Here is a 17611-nt window from a genome sequence, read left to right as displayed (position 1 = left end):
GCACTTTGCAGTCCATAAATATCTTTCTCTGCTCCCTTGTTCGTACCTTGCAATTGTTGTCCCAACCCATTTAGCTAATATGCGCAGGCCAGGAGACACGCATACGACAAAATTTACACCTAGAAAGCTCAATCACCGAAGGGCTAGGTAGGAATCAATGATTAGTAGATTTAGAGCCATATCTCAGTCTAACTTGTACTGATATTGTGCTCCACCTATTTGGGGGGCAGCTTGGAACCACTAGCTCTCTTTGCCATAGTATCTAGCTGGAGTACTTTCCCAATATTTGGGATACTAGCTAAGGTATGGCGGCAAACGTCGAGGCACCACAACAGCTCGGGAGAAGGCGCAGGGTTGACTCACCTGGAAGGTTACCGACATGGATGCTTATTCGGGGTATCATGGATGCCAAATTTTGGCTTGGTATTATCCAACTATAGAGAGACTGACACCAAAGCAATTTCATTAGCTTGAGCCACAACAAGCTCCAACTTCCTCGAAAAGCAACCCCATCCTGTTGATTGGACATGTCCGATGTCCGGGTTCGGAGATATGAGGTCTGCCGAGCCATTACTCATGTTCTGGAAAAGGCTCTGGACAGCGCGTCAACGATAAGCAGAGCGCCCAAGTAAAGGACAAAAGAATATCTCAAGACGTCATACCCATAATGTACGAGGTGCTTATCCCTCCTTGATCCCAATTGAAGGCCCAAACACGATGATACCACGTTGTTTCCATTGCATTTCTGGGGCGTCGAGAAGTGCGCCGCCAGCGACAAGAACGCTCCAGTTCCTCCGAAAACCTGTACGTATCAAATCGAATAATTCCCAGATTGCGTTCCCCCTTAATAACGGAGTGGAGGCCATCGTAGGTGCAGAAAAGCAGGTGACAATTAGTATCACAACATTCACAGCTATACTGGCACCCGCTGGATTTCCAGTAGCGTCCGTAGAGCCAAGCGAGGGCGTGCATGTGCGGACAGACAAATATGCCCTCGGTATTGGGCGGTGGTCGATAGGCGTCCAACCAGTCGACGGTTTCTCCTAGTTTTTTGTGCGGCGACGACAAGTACACGTTGTATCTGGTTGTGACTACCAGATAACAGTCTGTGTCGAAGGTCACCATCGTCGTGAGGGCAACGAAGGCATTGGGTTGGCTTATCACCGAGCATTTATGAAGAAGGCACTGTTTATTGTTAACCACTTGAAGTCGAAATTCCCGACGGATGTTTCAGTGAAGGTAATGGCTCGGTGCTCCTATCCGTATCCAACTGGCCAGTTGCACGCCATTCCAGTAGGTCAAGGAAAGACAGGCGCATAGATCGACAACACCTACATTGCTGTTGCAAAATCGAGTTGATGGTGGGGTCCAAGGCCCTACAAACCATGGCTTAAACTGGTAGCTCGGGTGAAGCTTGAGGCACTTGCAACAATACAGCCACCAGGCATCTTCGAGCTTGAGCAAGAAGTCATTCCGTGGAACTTCCGGATTATCGCGAAATAAGTCAAGCGGCGGGTCATGCCAGGGTGTTATTGGGCTGGTCAGATATTTTGGCCAGGCCAGTACTTCATCGTCAAGGGCGGAGCGCAGGAGTCTGTAGAGATGTTTGCAGGTAAGCACAAGGCAGGCTTGTGAGACAAGAGGTAGATGTGGTACGATAAGTAGGAGAATTTTGAGGGGCAACTCAAGTAGCAGGGCCCTTGGGGGCTCTTTGTGCAAGGAGAGAAGTTCGTAGTCCGCTCGCTGTTTGGTGACCCTCACAAAGCCCAAGAGCTTTCTGATACAGCCCGGCATTTTAGCCGAAGAGCTTTGAATGTAGCGCGACAAATTTAGAACCTGTGTTTCAAAATCTGTGAATATCTGGACATAATATCTTTGAGTACCGACAACAACAATCCGAGATTCCTGCTCTCTCCCAGGATACAGTTCTCTTTCTTCTTTCTAGTCTACTCGTGGGGTGGTAAACACCTCTTCCCGCTAGAACCTCCGCAGGCGCTTCTCTAGGGCCTCAGTAACCAACACCTTCATGCAACTACCATACACACCAGCCTGATCGAGATTATTTGAACAGCATCTGAGTTTCCATGTCAGCGAGCCCGGTAACCGAAACCAGCTAAACCAGCGATCTTCTTCACCGAGTATTCAATCTGAATGCATGCGCCCGCGAAGCCGCCAAAGGTGTGGGGTGCTCTGAGATCATAGTCAAGTCAGTGCGGTGTGTCGGCAAGCTCGATGGAAATATGGCGTACTATCACCGTGAGGAGGGCACGGTCGACTATAGGAGATCGAGGAATGAGGAACGCCAAAGGGCGTTGACTGACAAAGGCATCGCAAACCCGACGGATGATTGAATGTGAACTCGTCTTGGCTTCACCCGAAGGCTACTAGTCACCAGCACTGCGTAGAAGCGCGAGTTCGTCGCTGGTGACCCTCCCCACCATCCGGTTGGCCCCGAACCAGAGGGGTTCATCGAGGTTGACTTTCTCCACCTCTCCCCCAGACGCTTTGGGGAGTCCGCCGCCGTGGATCACTGGCACTAGTCCAGGATCCTGTGAGCTTTGCTCACATAGCGGCGGACTGCCATCTCATGAAGGGCATACCTTTTGCAGCAAGCAGACCGCGCATCGTCCCTTGCATCCAGTCTGTCTAGGACAGCTTTCAGCTTGGTCAGCACCAGGACTTCTTGCTCCAGGGGTGCCTCAACACTCGATAGCCTTGCCTCGAGACTCTTCCTATCCGTGCTACAGGCCTGAAGTCCGTCGTCCACCTTCCGGGCGTCGGACTGGAAACGCTCTATCCGGGTCAGGATCTCCTTTATGCCCGCTTCACAGGCAGCAAGATCCGTCATCGGAAGCCCCGCAGCGTCCGAGCTGGCGTCAGTGGCCCTGTGCTTCGCCTCCCGCGCCTCGTCCCAAGCACGGGCCGGGCCAACTTGACGACAGGCCATCTTTGGGCCCAGTCCTTCCCAAAGAGTGAGAACAGAGAGGTGAAGAAAGTCAGGCTGCTCCAAACATGGTCAGCCACGCTTTGAGTCATTGTGGAGATTGGGATGAACTTAGCTTTGTGGGTGCTTGTATGGTGGTACATGATCGTATGAACCTTGGGGGAACCAAATGCAACAGAGAATAACCGCGAGTACAGCTCCTACCTAACATGAAGGAACAATCGTGGCCACAACAATCTGTAAGTAGCAGGCATATCCTAGCCGAAGGGAAGGGGCCAACACCCAGCTGAAGAGGAAGGAGCGATTCTCAGTTGGAAAGCCATTCTGGAGTCATTAGAATCACAGCCAGATCTAGGGAACCGGGAGATCTACGTGGGTGTATTTGCGTACTCTAGTGGTTACCCCGAGGTAGTCACAAGCTCTTCTTAGCCATGGCCATGCCTTCCTGGCTGCTGCAGCGCGAAGCGGAGTGGTTTGGTTTTGAGGCCGGTCGGAGCGAGACTAGACATATGGCGAGAGCTATTCCGTATGTCGGAATTTGATCTTTTCTCGGCCTTGTTCTTCTGCGTCTCTGGAGCATCCCGAACTCTCGGTACAGCATCTAAAATGGACATGGTTCTAGTGGGATTCGGGCCGATCTTGCAAGTGCAGAGGACTCCGTGAGAGAGGATGTGAAATCTAGGCTCTGTGATGGGTAGGGCGGCCAGGGACAAGCTACTGGTTGCACTAAGACCTCAACCTGATAGTGGAACTAGCTTGCTGTCAAGCATGATCGTACTACTTAGCTGCGATTTCTCAATGCTCGCTCAGATGGGGATCATAATCGTCACAACGAGCCCCTTTGAGAAATGGGAACTCAACGAGTCGACGTCGTAGGCGTCTCCATTCTCTCGTAACACCCGATCTGGTTTGCGCTCACGACCGATAGGGCTGGACCGGATGATACTCGCGGGTCGAACCACGACTACCGCAGCCCCCCATTACCTTGACCGACGTGCTATCAAGTATCAGTGTACTCACGGATATTAACTGTGTTTGCTAAACGTGGTGGTTGCTGTACAGAGGTAACAGTATAGTGTGGTTGAGCCCTAAGACTTGCAAAACAGCAGATTGAAGTGTTGCGGCTTCGGACGACAAAATGATAGGTCCCGTTCATCGTACGATATTAATCTGCACTCTCTATGCGCGGCCGATGAATTCGTCCCAATACCAGGGACAACAGCATGAAATGGAATTGAGCTAAACTTCCTATCCTCAAGACGAAGAAGTACCTCCCGGGCCGCGGTCCCGATCTTGGCTGGAATATTGCCTATGATCTTATGGCATTATCATTTGTTTCCCCCTTTCCAACTGTGGATGTGGCCAAGGGGCAAATCTTGGTTGCGACGTGCTTGGCGAACGCGGGGTCGTACTTTTTTGTACTAATAGTACTTGTCGAATATCTGACAACATATCGGGGTCGTAATTCAGAAAGCCCGAAAAAAACATGCATGGAAGTGGGTGAAAGGTGGATCTTATTGTCAAGTTAGCGACCGCCGTTTAAGGCCGCGAAATGGCTATTATGAACATATATCCGTGCCCCATATATTAGCCCTCGGGTGGTTCCCTTCGCACCCTGATATATAAATTCGACAACGGCTTTTAACCTAGCATTTTAAGGTCAGGACACTAATCACAGAGAAGGCCTGTCTTGAGACGCCTGCTACTTTTCAAATCTCAAGAAACTGCTGTATTAACGATGAAGAGTGTAAGCATCACCGGACTGATGTTTGGAGGATATGATGTATTGAATTCGTCAGGGACGAGTAGGGAAGGTACGATGCTCAATGTGACCTCCATCACAGGTCTTGAGTTTCTGCCATTCCCTGGTGAAGCAGTTTGCCACTCCGATAACGTTGCGTAGGAGGCATTTCGTAACCCCCCTAACGTAATGAGCCGAGAGGGACGGAGATTAGGCTTCTCGCACTGCGTCCCGGAAGCGTGGCGACTAAGTCTCACGCCCTTCGAGCTGGGCATGTTAAGGAGATGTACGACAGCTTCTTAAACAGATACATATTTGCGTCCAAGTGTCCTGACATTCCATCAAAGTCCGCTGCTGGAGTTCCGACGAGACCGGGGCTGGTCCTGCTCGGTTCAAGGCGTTCAAGGGAAGTTAATGAGGTTAAGGCACCTGGGCATGATAGAATCAATACATATTTCAGTGTTAGTCGAAGTAAGCTGTGGATTGAGTACAGCCGACCACAGGTGTGGAGTAGCTCTGTTTCCAGATATACAGACAACACCGCCAGAATCTCAAGAGACAGTCTATTATGAGCTACGTTTCGAAAAATTCTGCAAATGGAAAGATCATGAAATTAGTAGTCCCCGTTTGTATCATTCTCTCAGGACGGAAACGTCTGCCTTGTGTTACTGACTAACCAAGGTGTTATCACGATACAAAGAGTCATGTCTCCGGCAACCATGCCTCGAGTTGGGGAGAATCATAATACTACTAGATGGATACTCGGGTGAAAAAAAACATGCGCCCTGTAGCCGCTGTTTCGACCGAAGTGAAGGAACTTCAAGTTGGGAGTGAACAAGTCCTGCCGATACAACACCTCATTGGCCCCTAAACCAACAACAGACAAGAAGCTGAATAGGCCTTCACCAACATCTTTACTTTACTCTGTTTGTGGTGAAGGAAACACTCTGTCTAAATGATTTAACACAGGCGCTTAGAAGCATGTTGCCCTTCGACTCTCTTTCCTTCTCCCTCACCATCTTGTCTTCTCTCATCCCTGGTCATACAACCGTCATCCTACTTTTGGAACAAGAACGATGAGGTTTGACAAATCAGCGGTCATTGCCGCATGGGCTGTGACCTTTGCCATAGCAAGGCCCTTCAAGCATTTGGTTGGTGAAGTTGAAGATGCCCTGGCTAACCTTGGGGTTGACGTTACCACCATCCCCCAGTTGAATGGGTCCTTCACAGGTAGCGCTTGTGAGAGAGCAGTAAGTTGTCCCATGTGAACCTTCTAGTTTTCATCCTACTCCATGGGATGCTAATGTCTCTCTCCAAATTATTAGTGCGGTGCATTGGATTATCTATATGGCTCTGAAAGAGTGTTGTCAGAGAACATTCCCGCATATCAGAACGCCACTGAGTCTTACTGGTCAGCTCAGCAGCAAGAAGTCAAACCAACCTGCATTTTTATCCCTTCAATTGATACCGATGTCTCGACTGTGGTCCTCTTAACCCAGCTCACTGAATGCCCGTTTGCCGCCAAGAGTGGCGGTCATGCTGCGTTTGCTGGAGCTTCTAGCAGCCAGGGTGGGATCTCCATACTATTCCGCGATCTCAATGAGGTTTCTCTTAACGATGACAAATCTATTGCGTCTATTGGACCTGGCAATAAATGGGGGCAGGTGTACAAAGCCTTAGAGCCCCATGGCCTGGCCGTCGTAGGCGGTCGCTTGTCGGATATCGGAGTTGGTGGTCTCACAACAGGTGGGGGCATCTCTTACTACTCCAATGAGTATGGTTGGGCTTTGGACAACGTGGAAAGCTTCGAGGTATATCAATATGCTAACACCTTTTGCAAGTGGAAGGTTAGTAACTAACGTAAGCGCAGGTTGTAAGCGCACCGGACGGTAACATACTCAGGGCGAGTGAGACTGAACGTCCAGACCTATATTGGGCTCTGCGTGGAGGAGGTAACAATGTCGGGCTCGTCACCAAGTTCAACCTGCACACGATCCCTAGCCCCCCATTACGAGGAACCACCCGTGTCTTCAGTGAGGATCAGTTCTCAAATGTCCTTGATGCTTTCGTCGATGTGGCAAGAAACGCAAGGGCTGACAAGAATGCCCAGCAATATGTGGTTTTCGCACATACAGGCGGAATGAACATCGCTTCGGCAGAATTGACCTATACAAAGGATGTGAGCGATCCGGCTGTCTTTAGGAATTATCGGTCCATTCCTGCAATTTCCGACACAAGCAGTACGAGGAATTTGTCCGATTATTGCAGTGGAATAGGTGCTGGTGACCAGAATGGCCAACGTCAAATCTTCTGGAACAGGACATTCAAGCTGAACGACGAATTCGCGAAATGGGTGGTCGAGCACTTCTTTTCCGTTGTCGCTCGTGTGACTGACGTCCCCGGTGCACTTCCCATGCTTGTCTTCCAAGTCATAACCGAGCCGATGTTAGAGATGATGTCCCGCGCAGGCGGAAACGCTTTGGGACTGGATGCCTCTAGTGGTCCAATCCTTATGATTCACATTCTCTCCAAGTGGAACAACACTTCTGATGATGATACCATCACCGGGTTCGTTGATGACTTTTTCACCAATGTTGCTGCCGAGGCGAAGGCTAGAGGGCTCAACAATGACTTCATCTACATGAACTACGCGAGTCAGTTTCAAGATGTGATCTCCAGCTATGGAGAGGACAACAAGGCGAGATTACAGCAAATCGCATCCAAATTCGACCATAGCGGTGTTTATCAGACCCTTCAGCCGGGCTACTTCAAGCTGGCGGGCGCACCAGTCCAGGGAACCATAGAGTCATGATGAACACAATTGGATGAAACGGTTGGTCTCAAGAGGGACTCAGCCCGGCTGTGCATTAGTGCTCTAGATTAGACTTAGAACAATAAATCAACTGAAGTGATAACATCGATTCAATGATAAGAAAGGTAAAAAAGGGATTAAAGCTAACCACGAGGAACCTCGTGCCAGTGATTTCCAGGATCTCTCCCTGTCTCATCGCATCTGGTGGTTGGATGGTGTGGACTGGGATATCGGCGAGGCATTTCGAATCAAATGGGCGACGTATACCTCGCCGGTACTAGTCACCTCTTGTGGGAAGACTCCCAAGCCTTGTTGAGAAGCGCCTCGAACAGGCGTCTGAAGCCTCTTGCGGAAGGAATCGATGTTCGATGTTCGAAGTGAGGCAGTCAGCCGGTACATGCCTTAACCAGTGAGTGGTCCAGTGACCCTCTGGCAGGAATTTCTCACAGCGCTCAGTAATGACAAGAGTTTCCACCTTCCCTGGAAATGTAGCCAAAGGACTGACGTAGCAAAACGACGATCATAGAAATCAAGTCACGTGCGCCCGATGACCAAGCGCCCGAGACGTCCCATCACACTGATGAGGAGACATTCCACGACTTCCTCCGCATAATTCCCATTGCTTTGGGGATCACACTGTGCTGTCGAATTACCCAGAAGTCAGAAACGCTCACACGGACTCGATATCGCGGCGACCGGAAATACCAGCGCTTAATGTACTCCCGCACCACAACCCTACTGAGCAGAAGCTGCCGATACTTCCTGCGGTCTCCGACCCCTCAGAAAGCAGCGTTCTCGATCTCCGCGCGCTCCCTCGCGGCTGTGAACGCAGCAATGGCGGATACGGCCTCTGGCGTTGTTACTCCGGATCTATTGCGAGGTAAATTGGTCGAGCAGCTGCAGGCGGAGCATGTTGAGATTGAGGATTTGTCGGGTGCGTCAAAATTGTTTGGCTTTTTTTTGATTCATTATCTTTGGGTACTTTTACAATCAAACGGACTGTTTCTAACGATGGATTCTACATGTTTAGGAGGCTGCGGGCAGGCGTTTCAGGCGGTCATCGTCTCCCCCCAATTTGAGAAGAAGACTATGCTCGCCCGCCATCGGTTGGTGAACTCCGTTTTGAAGGCAGAGATTGCTGCTATTCATGCTTGGACACCCAAATGTTATACCCCGGAGCAGTGGCAGGCTCAGCAACAGGGCCCTTCCTAGACCCGTACGTTTGAGGGCAGGTCCGCCAGTGCCCTTGAATGCAGTGAGGCGTTAGACGGTTCATTCTTGTACATTGTCTTATTATTTCGGAAATGCATATTGTAAATCATTGGATATCAATCGGTGAGCATCTTGCTGAAGCGTGGATAGTATTCCGTTACCCAAGCACGTTTTCCGCCGCAGAAACTATTAAGTTGTTAGTCGATTCCGAGATAGAGAACGAAGTTCAATACCGTTGACTCCGGTATTATCAGGCTCAACGAAAGCCTCCTTGACCTTGCCGTCTTCAATGAGAAGCGCATAGCGCTTGCTGCGCTGATTCCCGAAGATGGCGGCGCTATCAAACGACACGTCTAACGCCTCTGTGAATTTACCGGTGGGATCACCTAAGAAGCGGATCTGAAAGTTGTCAGCGCCTTTGCACAGCCCAATGTTGCGAGAATTAAAGGGGAGACGGAAGGCTTCTTACTCCGCTCTTTCCATCCGGATCAAGAGAAGTACCCCAGGCTTGGGCCCTGCTCCTTGTTAGGTACATGGTTTCCTCATAGCTCGGGTCGGCAGGATTGCGTACACAAATGGGTCGTTGACAGCGACTACAAAGACCTGGCCGGACTCCTTGAGCTTAGGGTGCTTGATATAACCAGGGACATGGGTACTAGAGCAAGCAGGGCCTATGGTGCGCAGTCAGAGAATCGCGTTCTCCTTTATCTCCCGGAGTGGTCGGGATCAAACTTCAGCGAGTTTGGATCGTACGTACTGAAGGCAGCAGGAACACCAATTATGACTCCCTTGCCCTTGAGTTCCTTGGCCAGGTTCACCCTGTTGCCTGGAGAGTTTTCGACCAGGACGTCAAGGTCTGGGATAGAATCCCCTTTCCGAACGAAGGCCGCTGCAGTGTTGTGGAACAAAGCTCTTTGGCTGAGGGCGCGGGAAACGCTCGTGGTAAGGCGGCGGGGGGCGAACATGGTTATTTCCGGTAATTGTGTGGAAAGACAAGGGAACAGATGGAGTGAACCTTGGAAGGCACCTGGTAGTTGGACTTCGATCTCGGTTATGGTGCCTGAGAGCTGCGTTTTTGATTTCGTCCAATATGACGAGGACCTTGGGGTGACCTGAGTCAGCTCCACAAGCTCAGGCAGGGTCAACTAACGCATGATTTTTATTGGGCCGGGCCAACCCAACTTTGGGCCCGCCCGCCCAGGCGGTCTCGACGTCTTCAAAGGTTCCGTTTTCGTCCATGTCAAAGCAGCGCTTCCTCTAGATAGTGGGATTGATACTCGTTCGTACGAAGTCCCTCCAGAGCGACTCATAGCCGTGAATCGGACAAGACGCGGTGAAACTGGTGCTGTCCAAGACTGAGGAAGTGCGAGAAGAGCGTCCCCAATTGATGACGAGGCCGATGCGAATTGACGAAACTCCATCTTGTCTCATCCTGATTTTTATGTCTCTCTATAGGAATGGCTCTCGCATTCTTTCTTTATTGGACCTGAAGACATTGCACAGGAATGGGCAACAGGCGCTCATACCTATTTCCTTGCTTCTAGTTCGCAGGCGTGAAAGGAGTGGATGATTACCAGCCCACCCAATTGTCCAGCGGCAATTCACGGCTGTTGCTTTGCTTTGTGGAGGAACCCGAGCGCATCTGATGAAGTCATTGTCTGCATTCTTGCAGAGTTGGGGACAGAGAGACAGCACAGATCTGCATGATAGACCAGGACTAGCGTCCACGAACTCTCGGAGATGCCTGTTTGGGTAAGGCAGTTCCAACTCATGACCAGGTCAACTCCTTGATCTTCAGGGTTGTTCTCACTTCAGAACACAGATCAATGACTGCGTTGTTATCTGGTCATCTGGTTGTTAATAAGGGGAAAGACCTAGATTACGACATTCTACTCGGGGGGAGACTCTTTCCAACCAACACGAGAAATTAAGGCTGGATGCGGATCACCGCGTTGAACTTCCAAAGGTTGGGCCCCCCCTCCATCTTCAGCTTGAAGTTCTACTACTGCAGGCGCATGGACAATTGACACTCTTCTTCCCCGCCGAAAATTCAAATTGTGGCATGTTGTATTTCAAAAATTTTCAAAAAGCGTGTGCCATCAGGTGACCAACAGTGGAAACCAGTTTTCCAGAGGTCTCCTCTGTTGCAAGGATGGCGTGGGATTCGAGCTCCTCCCCTTCGGCCGAGGTCTCAAGCGAGGTAACATTAGGACTCTTTCCTCCTTTGATTTCTTGAAATGTCTCAAAAAACGTAGCAAGAGGGGAAATTCGAGTCAGTGCACAGGACAGAAAGTAAGATCAAGATACAAGACAAAAAGGAAAAACTAACGGCTGTGGCTAGTGAGCACAAGAAAAGACCTTTCTATTAATACGCAAGATTATTCAACGCCGTCCAGCGACCCTCAAGCCAGAAGTTGCGCCCGTCCCACCAAGCTTCGACAACCAAACTCCCTCTCCTCCTCTTAAGTTTCTACCCTCTTGCGACCGTCTTGGAGAGTTGTCTCTCTCTTTTTTCTCTTCGCCTTCTTCGCCTTCTCTTCTTTCTTCTCTCAAAAACTCTCCCTACGATACAAACAGAAGTTTCTAATCCTTTCCTTGACCCTTCTCCCACCATTTTTCGACGTTCTGCACTGTGCTGAGGTCTGTCGCTCGCTCGATCGGTCGCGACCCATCTAGCCCATGATGGACGGTGGCCAGACCACCAACAGCACCGCCCCCTCGGGCAACTCCAGCGATTTTGTGAGTGTTCTCGTCCTGATCGTTGTTTCTTTGGGATTTCGGCTTCGTCGGTCGATTTCCTGTGCTACGGGATACTAATGAAATGTATAGGTTCGGAAACTCTACAAGTGAGCTCTCCCCTTTCTTTTCTCTCTCTCGGAAACTTTTACTTCAATATTCTTTTTGGCCTGAATCTTTCCCCTCTTTCCGCCCAACTCTCCGGGCTGGGCCCCGATTTTTACTCTCTTAATTTGGAGCATGATGCCTCGCTTGTTGTTCGAATTATGTTTGACTGACATTGTCACACAAGGATGTTGGAGGACCCATCGTACGCAGAAATTGTGCGATGGGGTGACGAAGGTGATAGCTTTGTGGTCCTGGAGGTAACGGATTTCTGGCTACCGGACTCAACCGTCGCAATCGCCTCCGCTGACTGATTCCAGTGCGAAAAATTTACCAAAACTATTCTTCCGAAGCATTTCAAGCACAGTAACTTCGCTAGTTTCGTACGACAGCTGAACAAGTATGACTTCCACAAAGTACGGCAGAATAATGAAGAGAACGGGCAGTCCCCATATGGACAGAATGTGAGGAAGCCCCTCGCGGTTGGTAGAATCTAAGTTCTGACGGAGATTTGCCCAGGCCTGGGAGTTCAAACACCCGGAGTTCAGAGCGAACAGCAAAGAGTCTCTCGACAACATCCGACGAAAGGCACCTGCTCCACGGAAACCGACACAAGCCCACGATGACTCAGTTCCCACGCAACAGATCGACCTTCTCAACCAGCAGATTGTCGCGCAGCAACAGCAGATCCAACACCTTTCCGATCGCTACGCACAGATGTCGGTTGACCACCAATTGATGCTGCAAGAGGTGATGAGGGTCCAAAAGACAGTTGTGAACCATGAGAATGTCATACATCAACTCGTGAACTACCTAGTTTCGATGGACTCCCGGCAAAAGCGTGACGGCAAATCTGGCCCTTTTCAAGCACAGGCTGGTTCTAATTTGAGCCCCTCGCAAGCCCCGCCGATGGATGATGGAGTCTCTACCCCGTTGCAGCAGGCCTCGAAATTGCTGAGTGACATGAACGCCGAAATACAATTCAATCTTGTCGGCGTCGACTCTATGGGCGAGCCACCTAAGACTGGTGGTGTAGTATCCACGCCGACACTGGAAACAGCGCCCCGCAACCGTGTCGCGCCTCCGCCCACCGCACCAGCGGCCAACCCAGCCCTAGTTTATCCGAAAATGAATGGCGAGATGGAGCCCGTCGTCTACCCGGTCGGCGCAACAAATGGAATTGACCCTATGTACAGCGAGCATGTCAACAACGTCCCCTATACTATACCTCCTAAACAGGAGATGGACGACCGTAGACAGTTTCATGATAATCGGAAAAAGAGTACGAACGTCGACCCTGGTTGGGTGCGCAGCCCCCGGATCCTCCTTGTGGAGGACGATGCAACATGTCGCCAAATTGGCGGAAAATTTCTTTATTCCTTCTCGTGCGAAATAGACACTGCGGTATGCTCTATTCACCCTCAAATTAAGCAGTTGTCATTAACCCTTTCGCAGTTGGATGGACTGGAAGCCGTGAATAAAGTCCAGGACGGTTCCAAGTATGATTTGATTCTAATGGATATTATCATGCCCAACTTGGACGGCGTGTCGGCATGCCATCTCATTCGCCAATTTGATCGGACACCCATTATCGCAATGACATCTAACATTCGAAGCGACGACATCCAACTCTACTTCCAACATGGTAAGCAAATTCCTCCTGACTCCCGACCGCTGATTCACCGCTAATTTTCGACCAGGGATGGATGACGTCCTCCCGAAACCCTTTACTCGAAAAAGTCTCTTGGATATGTTAGAGAAGCACTTAGTCCACCTCAAGGTAGTATCACAAGGAATGGAGCCTCCCCAGCCTGCCACACCTGCTACAATGGCCGGTCAAAGCTCAGCCGCACAATCAGTCGCTGTTAAAGACGATGGCTCGCCCAGCCAGTCCCCTGCGGCCGCCATGAGTGCATGGCAATCTCCAAACCAATTCCAGACTATGGCTGTTCCACCCAACTTACAGCAGGTTCAAGGCCAATATGTCTCGGCTAACCCAGCTGCGACTGCATACACTATGGATCACAACGGCGTCCAGTACCCTGCACCTCCCGCAGTTGCACTAGGTGCTGCAGGGCCCGGTACGGCACGGGCCCAGCCGCGACGACATATCTCTGATATAAGCAACGGAGCAGACAATCCAAATCTTGCAAAGCGACAGCGTATGTATGCGCCGCCGCCTCAAGCAATAGTCGGTTCAATGCAAACGACACGTACTAATTAATGACAATCCTCACCCTTTCACCTCGATCAACAAGCTGTCCCACACCACTCCTCTTATACTCTCCGAAACCACGTGGTAATACAAGACAACTCGAACTGGTGAATTGACTACACTCTTCCTACCCTTATTATGATTACCCGTCATATGACCACTTCTTTCCCTCTCTGCATTCTTTCCTAGGCTTCATCGGAGAATCTGGCCCTCATTTGGTACACTGTGGCGTTTTGGGATTATACCTTTTTGTTTTTTTTTTTTTTTGCATCGATTGTACATGCGTTTATAATATATCGACTGGGACATTAGTGTCGATTGGATTAGGCGGGCTCCTTTTCGATTTCGAGGGGTGATGAGTATTTGACTTTTTCTGGGGCATGGCGATTGACTTTCAGTGTCTGCTATTTAGGGGCGGCTTTTTGTTATTTCTGCACCTGGGCAGACTCCTATCCCTTCCTCTGCTAAATATTCTTGTGGCATCTATATCTTTGGTTATCTTCGTCTCAGTCTTTGCAATCAAGCCTTCCTGGTGTTCGTCTTTTACAGGGCGGATGCAGGCCTCCAAGAATGATGCCACCAGGTACCCTCTCAGCGCCATGCTTTTTTATTTCCTTCAGGCATCGAGGTCATGAAATAAATTAGGCGTCATAAAATATTCCATCTGGACGAAGACGTTTTTCTGTTGTCAGCACGAACGAACTGGCGTTCAGCTGGATCCCAAAGGGCACAACAAACACAAGTTGACCGGCGATCGGCGATCAAACTCCCTTAATCCAAGCCCAATTTTGAATTTCTGAGCTTTCCAAGGTGATGGTGGAGGGTCTAGACCCCCCCTCCTTTCCAGACATCGATCCCCTTGAAGTCGACGAAGGCCCAGGCCTATCAGTCGGATCTGGACCCTTGGAGGCTGGAACGACCACCTTGCTCGCCTGTGGCGGTGCTGCATATTGTCACGTGAGATGCTGCAGCGCAGCTCCTCATGGTGTGCAAACGCAGCAAACACAGAAAATCTGCCGGGCGGTGGATGAAGTGGGATGACTCAGGAACCCGAGAATTTGGGACTGATCGTCTGCTCATTTTCAACGGGCATTCGCACGGAAATGGCGCCAAAAAAAGGCGGATCGAATAAGTCGCGCGGGAGTGCGACTGAGGATGTAGAAGAAACTCTGCAGGCTGTTGTATGCTGCTCCTTCATGCGCGAGACCCTAGAATCTGCTGAACGCTAATCGTTTTGCGTGATTAGGTGCTTGCGGATACATTCGAGACTCGATTCGAGCCCTTTACTCTTGATAAGCCTCGGGTACGCCCTGCGATGGTTCTTAGGACAGTGAACGATCTGTGAACTGACTCCTCAGTGCCTTCTCCCGCTTGCGAATACTCCGTTGATCGAGTATACATTCGAATTCCTTGCCAATGCTGGTGTCGAGGAAGTTTTCCTCTACGGGGGCGCGCATTCAGACCAGCTGGAGGGTTATATTAAGTATGCGCGGTGTCAACAAAGACGTGGAGCGTTAAGTTAAAGGTTGGAAGCTAACAGTTCTCAAGCGGGTCGAAATGGAGAGCCCCTTCTTCACCCTTCAAGCAGTTCACTTTCCTGAAGTCTACATCAACGTCGGTTGGAGATGTCATGCGAGATCTTGACGGTAAACACCTGATTACCGGTGATTTTCTTGTTGTGAGCGGTGACGTGATCAGCAACCTTCCTATCGAAGGCGCATTGGCTAAACATCGTGCCCGCCGGCAAGCCGACAAGAACGCTATTATGACGATGGTTTTGCGGGAAGCAGGGAATAATCATCGCACAAAGGCGTCATCCGTTTCGCCCGTTTTCGTTGTCGACCCGACAAAGGACCGCTGTTTACACTACGAAGAGGTCGATCACCATTCGTCGGAGTCTTCACGCTTGAATATTGATCCTGAGATTATTACCACATTTTCAGAGATTGATATACGGCAAGATTTGATAGACTGCAACATCGATATCTGCACTCCCGACGTCCTGAGCCTATGGTCCGATAGCTTCGACTACCAAACACCACGGAAGCAATTTCTGTACGGCGTCTTGAAGGATTATGAATTGAATGGAAAGACGATACACACGTACATTATTGAAGACCACTATGTCGCGCGAGTGAGAAATTTGAAAGCGTATGATGCTGTTACCAAGGATGTGGTATCTCGGTGGGCGTATCCTCTATGCCCCGATACTAACTTGCTACCTGGCCACAATTACGAGCTCCGGAAAGGAACTTTATACCAAGAACAAGACGTGACGTTGGCTCGTTCCTGCGTCGTCGGCCGGCGAACTGTCATTGGTCAAGGAACTAGCATCGGCGACAAGACAAATATTAAGGACACAGTGCTTGGGAGAAACTGTAAGATTGGGAAGAACGTCACTCTTGATGGAGCTTATATTTGGGACAATGCGGTAATTGGAGACGGATCAAGTGTTCGCCAGGCCATTATCGCTGACGGCGTCGTGTTGGGCAACAATTGCATCGTTGAACCAGGCGCCCTACTATCCTATGGTGTGAGGATTGCGAATTGCGTAACTGTCAGTGAGGGGAGGCGGATAACGAAAGCTACACGGGAGGAAGACGGCGACTCGCACCCGAGCGACCCAAAAATCGTAGGTGGCGGCGGAGAGGGGTATGAATACGTGCCTTATGATGAGGACGCGGAGGAGACAGCCAGCAATGCCTCTTCAGGTCTAAGTACACACCTACCGACCCACTAGCCCATTCTCAATGCGTCGGTGTATCGGGGACTAATATATGTCTGCTCCAGTTTACAATTTGGCGAACCTCTCTCTCTCGACGGAGTCAATCTCTACTCTATCTTCAGAGATATCAGATTATGGAGGGTCTCGCTCCGGGAGCTTCGCGACCTCTACCTCGGACGATGAGGAGCAGGATTCCCACTTCGTCCAAGATGCTGCAGCCAGTGTCTTCGACAGTCTAAGGGATGGGGTCTCATCAGACGTAGTGCAATTAGAGCTAGTCAGTCTTCGAATGACGGCAAACGCTTCCGATCACGAAGTCCGACGAGCAGTCGCCTCGGCTTTCATGAAGCATGCGGCGCAATTAATAGAAGGGGGCCAGGGCGCGGGTGATGTTGTTAGGGATATGTTTGGGAAATACCATGAGATCATCGAGCGGGCATTATTCGACCGGGACAGCGCTACGAAGTCAGATCAGGTCGACTTCCTGCTCTTGCTTCAACAAGATCTCACACACCGTAACCGAGGCGAGACCGTCCTCTTGTTCGCGGCAAAAGAGCTGTACGAACTGGAAGTGGTCGAGGAAGAAGCCTATGAGCAATGGTGGGCAGACGAGCGATCCAGCAACGGCGAAGAAATGCGAAAGGTGCGGAGCCAAACACAGCATTTCATCGACTGGCTTGCGAATGCAGAGGAGGAAAGCAGCGAAGAAGAGGAGAGTGACGAGGAGTGATCCCGAAGGAGGTTTGTAGTCATCTTCAGATAGAATACCTCACAAATAACACCTTCTGGTCCGATGCTCCTGCTCACTGGAACCTGGTGTGGGAGGGTGAGATAGGTGCCTTGTTGCCTGGAAGGAGTCTTCTTGGCGCGCTTCGCCCTCGATTCTTCGAGCTGATGATGGCAGATGGAGAAGAGGGAGGCCCTCACTGTCTGGAACCAAACCATCAAAATGACCCCACCCTGACTCCTGTTGATCACAGCAGAAAGTCAAGCACACATCTCTTTTTCCCCACATTTCCTCGTGACGACTTAGTCACACACCCAGGCTTCAGCTGGCGCCTGTGACACTGCCTTCGATTTGCATCCCTCTGAGCCACCGAAAAGGGACTCTCGAAGCCAAC

General features: G+C 50.4%; 9 protein-coding genes across 9 annotated transcripts; 5 read left to right on the top strand and 4 right to left on the bottom strand.

Moving 5' to 3' along the window:
- Positions 1 to 648: 648 nt before the first annotated feature.
- Positions 649 to 2425, bottom strand: BJX67DRAFT_389330 (uncharacterized protein; the record flags this gene model as incomplete). The annotated part of the gene is made up of 2 exons (XM_071034489.1): positions 1272 to 2425; positions 649 to 1202 (listed from the first exon to the last, which is right to left on the bottom strand). Exons 1-2 carry the CDS (start codon positions 1792 to 1794, stop codon positions 649 to 651), a joined length of 1077 nt encoding a protein of 358 aa, XP_070884545.1. The 5' UTR covers positions 1795 to 2425.
- On the bottom strand, positions 2385 to 2947 carry BJX67DRAFT_382789 (uncharacterized protein; the record flags this gene model as incomplete). The annotated part of the gene is made up of 3 exons (XM_071033307.1): positions 2385 to 2536; positions 2601 to 2646; positions 2705 to 2947. The coding sequence occupies 3 exons, from the start codon at positions 2945 to 2947 to the stop codon at positions 2385 to 2387; spliced, it is 441 nt and encodes a 146-aa protein (XP_070884544.1).
- Positions 2948 to 4106: 1159 nt separating this feature from the next.
- Positions 4107 to 4562, top strand: BJX67DRAFT_358386 (uncharacterized protein). Its single transcript, XM_071029562.1, has one exon. It carries the CDS (start codon positions 4264 to 4266, stop codon positions 4471 to 4473), a length of 210 nt encoding a protein of 69 aa, XP_070884543.1. The 5' UTR covers positions 4107 to 4263; the 3' UTR covers positions 4474 to 4562.
- A 1199-nt stretch (positions 4563 to 5761) lies between these two features.
- On the top strand, positions 5762 to 7497 carry BJX67DRAFT_382788 (FAD-binding oxidoreductase; the record flags this gene model as incomplete). Its single annotated transcript, XM_071033306.1, has 3 exons — positions 5762 to 5935; positions 6011 to 6496; positions 6556 to 7497. 3 exons carry the CDS (start codon positions 5762 to 5764, stop codon positions 7495 to 7497), a joined length of 1602 nt encoding a protein of 533 aa, XP_070884542.1.
- An 834-nt stretch (positions 7498 to 8331) lies between these two features.
- BJX67DRAFT_382787 (BolA family protein) lies at positions 8332 to 8709 on the top strand (the record flags this gene model as incomplete). The annotated part of the gene is made up of 2 exons (XM_071033305.1): positions 8332 to 8431; positions 8528 to 8709. 2 exons carry the CDS (start codon positions 8332 to 8334, stop codon positions 8707 to 8709), a joined length of 282 nt encoding a protein of 93 aa, XP_070884541.1.
- A 78-nt stretch (positions 8710 to 8787) lies between these two features.
- Positions 8788 to 9764, bottom strand: BJX67DRAFT_179265 (peroxiredoxin family protein). Its single transcript, XM_071025167.1, has 5 exons — positions 9467 to 9764; positions 9281 to 9380; positions 9179 to 9224; positions 8943 to 9108; positions 8788 to 8895 (listed from the first exon to the last, which is right to left on the bottom strand). The coding sequence occupies exons 1-5, from the start codon at positions 9672 to 9674 to the stop codon at positions 8867 to 8869; spliced, it is 549 nt and encodes a 182-aa protein (XP_070884540.1). The 5' UTR covers positions 9675 to 9764; the 3' UTR covers positions 8788 to 8866.
- Positions 9765 to 10220, bottom strand: BJX67DRAFT_179264 (uncharacterized protein). Its single transcript, XM_071025166.1, has one exon. It carries the CDS (start codon positions 10128 to 10130, stop codon positions 9855 to 9857), a length of 276 nt encoding a protein of 91 aa, XP_070884539.1. The 5' UTR covers positions 10131 to 10220; the 3' UTR covers positions 9765 to 9854.
- Positions 10221 to 11134: 914 nt separating this feature from the next.
- skn7 (putative stress response transcription factor SrrA/Skn7) lies at positions 11135 to 13960 on the top strand. Its single transcript, XM_071025168.1, has 5 exons — positions 11135 to 11810; positions 11871 to 12014; positions 12070 to 12954; positions 13006 to 13195; positions 13251 to 13960. The coding sequence occupies exons 1-5, from the start codon at positions 11739 to 11741 to the stop codon at positions 13772 to 13774; spliced, it is 1815 nt and encodes a 604-aa protein (XP_070884538.1). The 5' UTR covers positions 11135 to 11738; the 3' UTR covers positions 13775 to 13960.
- A 908-nt stretch (positions 13961 to 14868) lies between these two features.
- On the top strand, positions 14869 to 17220 carry BJX67DRAFT_382784 (translation initiation factor eIF2B catalytic subunit epsilon; the record flags this gene model as incomplete). The annotated part of the gene is made up of 5 exons (XM_071033304.1): positions 14869 to 14946; positions 15012 to 15068; positions 15124 to 15248; positions 15314 to 16482; positions 16556 to 17220. The coding sequence occupies 5 exons, from the start codon at positions 14869 to 14871 to the stop codon at positions 17218 to 17220; spliced, it is 2094 nt and encodes a 697-aa protein (XP_070884537.1).
- Positions 17221 to 17611: the final 391 nt, after the last annotated feature.

This window comes from Aspergillus lucknowensis, assembly GCF_044049455.1.
Source record: "Aspergillus lucknowensis strain CBS 449.75 chromosome Unknown BJX67scaffold_31, whole genome shotgun sequence".
Taxonomy (NCBI): domain Eukaryota; kingdom Fungi; phylum Ascomycota; class Eurotiomycetes; order Eurotiales; family Aspergillaceae; genus Aspergillus; species Aspergillus lucknowensis.
The sequence above is the reverse complement of the archived record's forward strand: the minus strand, read 5'-3'. Positions and strand labels throughout refer to the sequence as shown.

Bases quoted from the DNA above. Each gene is read 5' to 3' on its own strand.
- skn7 (XM_071025168.1), top strand. From the start codon at position 11,739: ATGTTGGAGGACCCATCGTACGCAGAAATTGTGCGATGGGGTGACGAA. The intron at 12,015-12,069 runs GTGAGGAAGCCC...AGATTTGCCCAG, and splicing joins AGTCCCCATATGGACAGAAT to GCCTGGGAGTTCAAACACCC. The intron at 12,955-13,005 runs GTATGCTCTATT...ACCCTTTCGCAG, and splicing joins CGTGCGAAATAGACACTGCG to TTGGATGGACTGGAAGCCGT.
- BJX67DRAFT_358386 (XM_071029562.1), top strand. From the start codon at position 4,264: ATGGCATTATCATTTGTTTCCCCCTTTCCAACTGTGGATGTGGCCAAG.
- BJX67DRAFT_179265 (XM_071025167.1), bottom strand. From the start codon at position 9,674: ATGTTCGCCCCCCGCCGCCTTACCACGAGCGTTTCCCGCGCCCTCAGC. The intron at 9,381-9,466 runs GTACGTACGATC...TGCGCACCATAG, and splicing joins TGGTGTTCCTGCTGCCTTCA to GCCCTGCTTGCTCTAGTACC. The intron at 9,225-9,280 runs GTACGCAATCCT...AACAAGGAGCAG, and splicing joins GCTGTCAACGACCCATTTGT to GGCCCAAGCCTGGGGTACTT.
- BJX67DRAFT_179264 (XM_071025166.1), bottom strand. From the start codon at position 10,130: ATGGAGTTTCGTCAATTCGCATCGGCCTCGTCATCAATTGGGGACGCT.